At 44.7% G+C, this 10,503-nt stretch overlaps 1 protein-coding gene across 1 annotated transcript in view; it reads right to left on the bottom strand.

Annotated features, from left to right (window-relative positions):
* Positions 1–3,393: 3,393 nt before the first annotated feature.
* Positions 3,394–10,503, bottom strand: part of nfic (nuclear factor I/C) — a gene marked incomplete at both ends in the record, with an annotated part of 50,047 nt that continues 42,937 nt past the window's right edge. The window contains 4 exons of the mRNA XM_083647998.1: positions 3,394–3,414; positions 6,392–6,480; positions 8,671–8,854; positions 9,188–9,345. Of these exons, the coding sequence (XP_083504124.1) occupies positions 3,394–3,414; positions 6,392–6,480; positions 8,671–8,854; positions 9,188–9,345 (452 nt within the window). The remainder of the gene's footprint in view (positions 3,415–6,391; positions 6,481–8,670; positions 8,855–9,187; positions 9,346–10,503) is intronic.

Below are 10,503 nucleotides of genomic sequence, written 5' to 3' on the forward strand. Positions count from 1 at the left end.
TGTCTCGATCTAGGATGATGCTGCGATCCATGTAGCGATCGCTTGCTCATGTCTAGATCTAGGATGATGCTGCGATCCATGTAGCGATCGCTTGCTCATGTCTAGATCTACGATGATGCTGCGATCCATGTAGCTATCGCTTGCTCATGTCTCGATCTAGGATGATGCTGCGATCCATGTAGCGATCGCTTGCTCATGTCTCGATCTACGATGATGCTTCGATCCATGTAGCTATCGCTTGCTCATGTCTAGATCTAGGATGATGCTGTGATCCATGTAGCTATCGCTTGCTCATGTCTTGATCTAGGATGATGCGGCGATCCATGTAGCGATCGCTTGCTCATGTCTAGATCTAGGATGATGCGGCGATCCATGTCTCGATCTACGATGAATCTGTGAACATCTATGACTTTGACGTGTTGTCCACTGTCGCTGCTGCACATACGGCATCGATGTTTGCTTTGTATTCTGTATTTCATGCCAACTCTGTTAAATGTCAGCAGTGGGTTGCACCAGCTGTGCGTAAGTTGAAACGTAAGCTAGTTTGAACGTAAAGTCTCACTAAGTCCGAGTTTACGCACTACTAAAAATATTTGGGTTGCACCAAGTGAAATAGTTACAACGTACGCATAAGTTAGAACTTAAAATTTACACCTACGTCTTACTAGGTGTAAAGTCCTCCGTAAAATAGCAGTTGGCACGGATTGCAACTTGGCACCGTGGCGCATCGTTGTTTTGCGTCCGCAACGCGCTCTCCGTGATAAATTACACCCTTTGATATTTATGACTCACGCTTTTGTTTCCCACAAGTGCAGCACTGCATACAAATTAAAATAACCGCAACAATTTAGTGAGGCAGGATGGTGGTATATCCTACAATACTGATGAAGAGCTCACAGATAAACGTTAACAGTAATATGAACCTAAACGAACGTTACTCAATAACGTTCTCATTTGATTAGTGTTGATGAAATATGAAAGCACTAATTTGCGGTGGGCAACATGTCCTGTTTTCACTCCACTTACTTAAACAACCGTAAATGAACACCGTTTCCACCGTGCTTTTCACTGATTGGTCACAGATACTGTACACGTCATTGTCTGCGACACTATTTTGGTTAGTATGGACTTTAGGGTCTACTAGTTAAGATGTACCTTACGTCTCTGTGGTGCAACCAAACAAAGACACAACTTTAGTGTCAAACTAACTAGTTTGAACGTAGCAGTTAGTGTGGACTTTACACCCTAACTTAAGACAGAACTTACGTTCAGCTGGTGAAACAGGCTGCAGGTGTCTATTCCATGTTCAAATGCAGTATGTAAGATTTGCAATGAAATGCCTCGGAAATGATGATAAATCCAGAGGGATCAGTAAAGCGCTTTCACAATGCAAACGTCATGTCAAGGCTGGGCCTTGACATGACTGCTTCTAGAGCACCACTCATTCTAGAACTGGATTAGGAAACCCCGGATTTTTGTGCTCAGTTCAAATCAACATTCATGTAGCCGTCAAAAAACCATTGACAACCTCAACAGAAACACACTACGGCCCACCTGCCTGGCAACACACTACTGTTACAGCAAAAAAGTCGCTCAAAAAAAGGAAATTTAAATCAATCATAGTGCAATGCCTGCTATATCCAATAGTCTTCTACCTACATATACAAGTACAAACCCCCTCCTGAAACAACCAACACTGTGTGTCCTTTGAGACACAGACAAAATCTACACAAAGTCTCCTCAGATAAGAGCAGGGATGAGTGTGGGAACACAGGAACCATATTCACGTTCTGACATAGCACACCATGCTACAGTTTCAAACAACAACAACGCTAGAAGTTCTGGCTGAGAAGCAGTCAACCACTAGGTTGACAATATGCTTCTTCTACACCTGACGTACAGCAGTAGCATTACGCTTCTCAATCAGGACCAGATACAGGTGATCACATAGGGTGTTTTTTCAACGACAAAAAACCCCCAATTATTTTTCAATGGTTTGATCGGGGCATGTGCACATCTCCTCCAAACGTATGCGCCTGGCATTTTGGAAGCGGCCCATTTTGGGGTGCTGCCCTGTGCAATACGGTTTCAATTAATACTGTCATGACATTGGACATCGTTATCGTTATGTCATCATCATGACATAATTAATTTAATTAACGGTGTCACGACTGCTAGCAAACTACCTGTCTGTTGTTCACACGTTCCTCTGTCTGGATGGGCTACTGGAAGTTTGTGGTCTTCTTAACTAGTTCCATCTGTTACAAAAAAAATCACAGCTGGGATTTGTAGAGATTTCTCCTAGAAATTCTTCACTGATGTAGCTTGTAATTATAGTTTCCCCTCATCACTTCTTGTATAAAGTATCTGTGCAGTGTCTGATAGTACAGCATGCCTCACCCTATCCTGCTGTATGACTGTAGCATGGTGTGTGTGTGTGTGTGGTAGGCATGAATATAGTTCCTGGGTTCCACTCTTCTTCGTTGTTTTCTGATAAAAAAGCACAATCAAACATTGTTAAAAACATGAGCCTCTCAAAGCAACATGGCGGGGTCAGGGGTCAGGGGTCAGGCTGATGATGATTGTCAATCAAAGGAAAGAGAAAAGGCTCTTCTGTCTTTTGGTGGGAAGAGAGGAAAATACTGCGCCGTCTGATTTCCCCAAGAGCATCAAAAACATAATGGAAAAGTGCAAAGAAACATTATACAGTTATTATATTAACAACATCTCTCTCTCTGTTTCTGGTTGGTTCAGAAAATAAGGGAGGCTTATTTGCATATATAAGAAGCAGCACCTGCAGCGGAGAGGGGCATTCTGGGCGGGGGGGGGGGGGGGGGGGGGGGGTGGGGGGGGTCCGGGGCTAATGTCCTTCCCAGCGAGGAGGCCGTGGATAGAGGACTGTCATTCTGGGGAGGTCTGGGAAGAGGAGGAGGGGGGGTAAAGGCTGACGTCCATTCCAGGGAACAAGCCTCATCCTGGGGACAGAGTTAGGGTAGAGGCTTCTTAGGATCTGGTAAGGCCTGGTTCTGGCCAACAGTTCATCTGGACCATCCAGACATCTGCTTCAATCCTTTGCTTTCATCTGAACATCATATCCATTTTGAGTGCCTCTTGGCATTCGGTTTAGTTAATTTTGGGGCTGCAAAAATGGTGTGAGTGAGTGCAGCATCCCTCTCTGTATCTTTCTCCATCCAAAGTTTGTCTCTGACACCTCTTCTCGGTACATACAGATATATAAATATATTCCCATGTGTATTTATATATGTGTATAACCACTTATAATGCTCCTACATAGTTGCGTATATTTGTCCTCTTGCATCGTCTGGACAACATTGTTGCCTCCCCTCCAGGACACCGTGTTGCCCTGGTAATGACCTCTCCTCCATAGGTCACTCAGTTTCCCAGGTACCACGACTGGAACACAGAGAAACATAAGTCAAAACATATTTAAAACTGAGTCAGCTGTCAGTTTTTCTGACATACAATTTGTCTTAAAGACATGAACTTGATATCCCCTGAAAAGTTCAGTTCCATCCACTGTCGGAAAATATATCGATATATTTATATATATACTGTATATGGTAGAACTGTCCAGTCAATCATGTTTTTAAGTGAAACAGACATTAGTATTGTGAGATTATTTTACACGTTAAAATAACGGTAATAATACTTCTAATATTCATAGAGTAATCCAAACTAACTGAAGGTAATCAAATTGCATTCACTTGTCCCACACATTTTGCATAGTCCACTGGATTATGCTACTGATTAAAATGTTAAAATTATATTTGAAATCGGTCTGTGGTCAGAAATACTAATAAAAAAAATATATATATATATTTGGAATTAACCTAGCAAACTTGTTTTCAACCAGTCCCATCAGTCAGTGACGTGGAACTAACCTTAACAGAGTCTGTAATCTGGAATAGCTGTCACTGCAAACCACTAAGAACTTATCTCACCTTGCATTTAGTTCCAACATCTATTACAGTGAGAGAGAGAGAGAGAGAGAGAGAGAGAGAGAGAGAGAGACAGAGAGAGAGAGAGACAGAGAGAGAGAGAGAGAGAGAGAGAGAGAGAGAGTGAGAGAGAGAGAGAGAGAGAGAGACAGAGAGAGACAGAGAGAGAGAGAGAGAGAGAGAGAGAGAGAGAGAGAGAGAGAGAGAGGCTCCTGGCTCAGCAGTATTTGCCAGGGCTGTTTTATGGAGCAGAAGCACTGCAATGCAGCACCAGCCGGAATCCCCACTGCAGTTTAGAATACAAGGCCTCTCTATTGTCAATCTACACATGTCTAACTACCTACCTACAGTACCTACCTAGTACTCACCTACAGTACCTACCTACCTAGTAGCTACATACCTAGAGTACCTACCTACCTACTCTCTTTACCTACTTAACTCCCTCCCTCCCTACCTGCCACCGTATCTATACCTGCCACTCTCCCTCGGATCCCTCCCTGCCATTCTATCTATCTATCTATCTATCTATCTATCTATCTATCTATCTATCTATATCTCTATCTATCTATCTATCTATGTATGTATCTCTATATACCGTATATATACCAAATACAAATACAAATACAAATACAAATACAAATACAAATACAAATACAGCCACAGTTTTGCTTTTATTATTGAAAATGTTCCATATTTAGTCATCAGGCTGTGATGTAACTATGTAATAGAGTACCACAGGGATGACATATTTTTGTAGGCTTTATCCACAAATCGCCGCCATTTGGTTCTTCAGTGGAAAAGACTATGGGGTTTTAGAATGGGGATTTCACTTAAATGCATATAGGGTACAGAGAGAGAACCCCCACAAACCTGGATATGGTAGAGTCCACTGAACCTCCATTAACATGAGCTTGGTAGAGTTCACTACACTTCTATTAACCTGAGCTTGGGAGAGTCTATTTAACCTCCACTAGCCTGGGCATGGAAGGGTCCAAAGAAGAAAGAACCCCCACTAAAACTGGGCTTAGTGGAGTCTATTGAACGAAAAGGACATTGAGAGTACTGGAGAGAGTTTTGGATTGAGTTGTGCTCACACTTGAGTGAGTTTTAGTCTACTGAACCCCCACTAACCTGGGCTTGGTAAAGTCCACTAAAGCACCACTAACCTGTACTTGGTAGAGTGCCCCAGGGTGGGAATTTCCCAGAGGCCAAGGCTGCCGTTGCCCCTCCCACTGGCCGTGATGCCCTGAGATCCCTAGGGCCACCTTGGCAGCTGTGCCCTGCTACCAGCCTGCTACCAGCCTGCTACCAGCCTGCTACCAGGCTGCTACCAGGCTGCTACCAGCCTGCTACCAGCCTGCTACCAGCCTGCTACCAGCCTGCTACCAGCCTGCTACCAGCCTGCTACCAGCCTGCTACCAGCCTGCTACTGTCAGTTGCTTTAAAAGCATCAGTGGGCTCAGTTTAAAGGAGAACTTAAAGGAGACATGCCCTCACACATATCTGAAAAAGGTAAACAGTTTTACAGGCATTCATTTAGTTTGACAGTTAGTGAGAGTTGATTCCAGTGATGTCATTTAATTTGTGCATGAATGTCATCACTGGCATCAACTTTAACTCTAATCAACTCTCAATAACAATAATTGTTTTTCGGTGACGTTCTCCTATAATGTAGCCTATGCAAAGGATGTGTAATTGGCACATTTTAACACATCTATCTATCTATCTATATAAAAGGGGCAATGTGGGCAATCTCTGTTTTTTGTTTCAATTTCTGTCCCACTGATGATGTCATCAGTGATGTCATAATTCACTGATGATGTCATCAGTGATGTCATAAGATGTGATGTTGTGATGTCATAAGAGCTATTTTATTGTTTATGGTACATTCCTATGCCTCTTATAATGTGTGATGTTTATATTTTTTCATGCCTTAAGTAAAGGTCCTTACACATCGGGAGGTTTTTTTTCGTGCGATTAATTTGCACGTCAATAATATTTTCCCAACCTACAGTATATCAGTCAATGCAACCGTGCATACTAACGGCGAAGTTTCGCTGAGCGTTATTGCGGTGTTTATTTTCTCGAATCACGGTCGATTTTTCAGAAATTCGCTTCCGACGTGTACACATCTGTGGCTGTGATTGACAGGTGGGTCAAAACTCGCATCGCAATTTCGTGCCGTATATTCGCATCGCTCTTGATGTGTAAGGACCTTGAGTGTGAGCAACTGTAGCATGACTCAATTTCCCCTCAGGGATCAATAAAGTTATTCTGATTCTGATGACGATATTCCCACCCTGGAGTGCACAGAACCCCCACCAACATGGGCTTGGTAGAGTCTACTGAACGCCAACAAACCTGGATTTGGTAGAATCTACTGAATCCCCCCCTAACCCCGCCTTGGGAAAGTCCAGGGAACCCTTACTAACCTGGGCTTGGTAGAGTCCACCGGGGTCTCGGGGGGCGACACCAACAAAGGAGGAGCGGTTGGCAGGGGGGGTGCTGGGGGACGAGTATGCTGGGAAGTGGGGGTTAAAGGAGAAATATGGAAGGATGAGTTAACAGCATCAAATCAATCTTGTCTCTCTAATTCCAGTAGCTGCACCACGTCAGATCTTTCCCACGGCACAGCCGAGGCAAATTCAGGTCAGACAGGCGGTCATTTAAGGTGCCGCCACACTGGAAATGGAAGCAACGCAGCGTGACGTCACGGAGGCGTCCAGCAGGAGCCTGGCCCTTAGTCTCACCTCCCTTCCGTGAGAGGAGTCTGGCTGCATGGAAACAGGCTGCTGGCATAAGCCCCTCCCCTGCTCTACAGCTGCTCTCCCATTGGAGGCGACCATTTCAGTCGCTGCCGGATTTCCGCTCCCCGCTTACAAGCTCTGTCATTGGCTCTGACCATGTCAATCAGAGTGGCCTCCGCTCCCTCCTCGCTGTGTGTCGCTGTAAATGTCCCCGGCCGCCAAAGTGAAAACAACAACGCTAACTAGCTAGCAAGCTAACGGCAGAAACCTACACGCTAGCTCGTTGCTACCAAGCCCCCAGGAATAGCGCTGGACTGTGAAGCCATTTGAACATGGTGGCGAAGCTCTGTATTGCAAGTCACGTGACGCCATGCAGCCCAGAAAGGACAATTCCCATCCACTTGCATGGGGACCCCGGCAGCTGTTAAACGCAGGGGACTTTTTTCCGGGTGTCACTCAAAGTATAAAACGACTCTTTTAATGATCAAATAATTTTTTATGGGGTCATTTTTTCTTCAGAAGCCACTAAGAGCCGTATACGGGTGTATTTTCTTCTTTTAATACATCCATGGGCGGGAGGGGTGGGAGACGTCATGGAATACGTCATGGCACACATGCGCACTTCACCTGAGGCCGCATGATCAGGAAGTAAAACCAGGAAGAAAACCGCCCCCCCATGATGACTTCATGCACCAGTGAGCAGCCTCCGTCCGAATGCATGGGTGGGCGTGGCTCGTCCCCTATCCAGTTCTTTTAATACATCCATGGTTGCTACATGCTGAAAATGGCAAGTTTTGACGAAGATTTGGATTGTGCAATAAAGAAGGCTTGCTTGGCTCCCCCGCTAAGCGCCGCTCAAGATGAGTGTGATTGGTTAAACCAAACAAAGCTTTTCTTTCCGCTATTCCACAATGGGGACCAGCGCTGCCAGACTCCTCTCACGGAAGGGAGGGGAGGCTGAGACCACCTGGCCATTAACACCAGAAGCGCCCCTGTTTTGCAAATCTGGAATCAGCTCCTCCAAAAACGTTACCGCATCTCCTCCTTCTTTGCCCTCGGGAATTCCAATACAACAAACACTGTTGCTTGACTTGCTTCTCAATCAACTCTCCTTGTGTTGAAAATGTTCCCAGAGCAGATGTCGTCTGTCTTGCTAGCTGGCGGTCTTTCCCGACTACTTCAAGATACTCCACTCGCTTCTCGCCCTCATCTCTTCTTGTGATTAAAGTGGAGAATTTAGTCTCCAGTGACACGGTGGTGCCAGACAGTCCCTGCATATTGCTGGAAATCCCCCATATTGCTCTTACATAGTGCCAGGCCCGTGCAGGCGTAGATGTCTTTCTATCTCCACAGGACAATGACATAATTATTTCCACAGCCGTACTGTTTATCAACCAAACTGGGCTACTAATTTCCCTGGTTCTATATCTTTTAAAAGGGTAACGGTAACACATTAGCGATGCGCAGCTCACTATTCGGCGGCCATCTCTCGCATTGCGTCACGTGACCACCTGACCACCTGAAAAATATCTGTCGTTGAATATGTTCAGAAAGATATTACAAAAACGTATTAAAATGAATGGGAAGTAAAAATCTTGAACGCTGTATCCGATCTTGGTGCGTAGTTTATGCTCGTTTCTCATGGTGCCAAGAAGTGCCAAATAAAACATGCGTATCAAAATGTGCCATGTTCAAACAATGTGTAATATTGCTTTAATTGTATTGTTTTGTATTGTATTGCTTTAATTGTATTGTATTGTATTATTTAATTGTATGATCTTGCTTTTGTGCGTCTCCTTGAGCTTGTTCTGCACCTGCACCTGCACTCTGAACAGATTTGAGATTCTAAACGTCGATTCTATTCTCTAACATTCACTGTAAGGCAGTTTGGATATGAGCATCATGTTCAACCGCCGACACTGTCATTGCAAACGGGTTGTTAGTGTTTTGACCATTGCACCTACTGGGTGATGTGGGGGAGTTGGCCCCCCCGTCAGAGGAGGTGGTGCTGGCCTTGGAGTCTACAGGCATTGTCAGCCTGGGCAGGGAAGATGAGGGTGGGGCCAGGGAGGGCGGTGGGCCGGGGGGCGCCAACATCTGAGAGGAGATGTAATGACTGGGCACTTTAACCTGGCTGCTGCCATTCAACTGGACACACAAAGACAAAATTAGTACATTTCATACAGTTGAATGCAAACGCACTGCAGTTCATAATATAACAGTAAAGTTAGACATTAGTGTTCAACTGAACTGATATGGGTTTTGGATTGAAGCTGCTGATAGCCCAATAATTTGTGTTAACATTCAATGTCTTTAAAATTAAAAATGTTCCTGTATATTTGTGTAGAATCAAATCAGAATGTCTCAATTCCGGTTAAGGACAGAACATTTCTGATAGAAAAAGGCATTAGCTAGGGGAGCTCGGCACCTACTATGACTGTTATTTTTTTCTAAGCTAACCTTTTGATTGGTTGTACTCACTGAGCTGGGTGCTTGATTGGCGGGGTCACAGGCCAATGAGACCAGGTCTTTAAGGGGGTCCTGGGCGAGGTGGGGAGGATAGCGGATCGCTCCATGGGGGAAGTAGGAAGAGGAAGGGAAATGAAGAGATGAAGAGGGGTGGGGACTCCGAGACAGACCTGGACACAGAAAGAAAGAAAGAAAGAAAGAAAGAAAGAAAGAAAGAAAGAAAGAAAGAAAGAAAGAAAGAAAGAAAGAAAGAAAGAAAGAAAGATTTACATTTGACCGTTTTAAAGTGGTGTATTTTGTGTGTTGAAGAGTCATCTACTTCTGGTGGTAGGAATGCATCAGTCCACATCTAATCAAACCGTGTGTGTGTGTGTGTGTGTGTGTGTGTGTGTGTGTGTGTGTGTCAGTGTCAGTGTTAATTTTGTCACTGGAAATCATATTGATAAATGTTCTTTGACTGATATTACCATGGTGATGATGATGTGACATTGACAAGTTATTGACCCTTGAAATTAAAATAAAAATGTGACAAAAAAAACAAGTACAGGAGTTTGCAACAATCGGTGGAAAATGGCTTTTGTCATTCTCCCGAGTGGATTTGGGTTTGACTGGATCCAACGCTGATTGGCTGGAGGAGCTGTCTGCCAAGTACACCCGCCCAACATCCGCCCACTGCAGAGACTGGGTGAAGGCTTCAGGCCAGACGGGAAGGAAGAACAAAATGAAATGTGAGTTCACGTGACCGACTGGTTTACCAGGCTAGTAAGAACCAGGTGCCCCCAAATCTATTAGTAGAAACCATAACTTTGCATAGCTGCCTGCTCCACCTGTCTGGTAAGGACAGGACCTTTCCCCCAGAGAAACACTGGAGCTTTTTTGCACACCGACAACAGGTAGGCAGCTGTTCTCTTGCTTGGTTCTTAACCAGAGGTGGGTTGCTGCTGGGCTCTAGGGGGCGCTGTGGTGTTTCTAGGAATGTTCCTGGATCATTTGCATAATTCCCATGCTGGCATACCACATCATGTGACCAGCACAAATGCCAGTTTAAACAAGCAGCAGCAAAAGCCTCCAACATAGGCTGCTCACTCACCAGCATGAGCAGCAAAACAAGTGACCAAAAGCTGTTTTGGGCAAGTTGACCAGCTTTGTTGGCCTCCCACACACTGTTTTCTTCCCAGCAGGGTGGCTGCTCACTGCTCACTGATTGTAAGTTGTGTTGCTAGGATGTTACTATGTTTGCTAGTGATCTGTGAATGACTGAGACCAAAGCCGAAATGAAAATCCCTGTCAAAATTAACACTGGTGTGTGTGTGTGTGTGTGTGTGTGT

The sequence above is a fragment of the Poromitra crassiceps genome (genome assembly GCF_964638095.1).
Source record: "Poromitra crassiceps genome assembly, chromosome: 12".
In the NCBI taxonomy this organism is placed as follows: Eukaryota; Metazoa; Chordata; class Actinopteri; order Beryciformes; family Melamphaidae; genus Poromitra; species Poromitra crassiceps.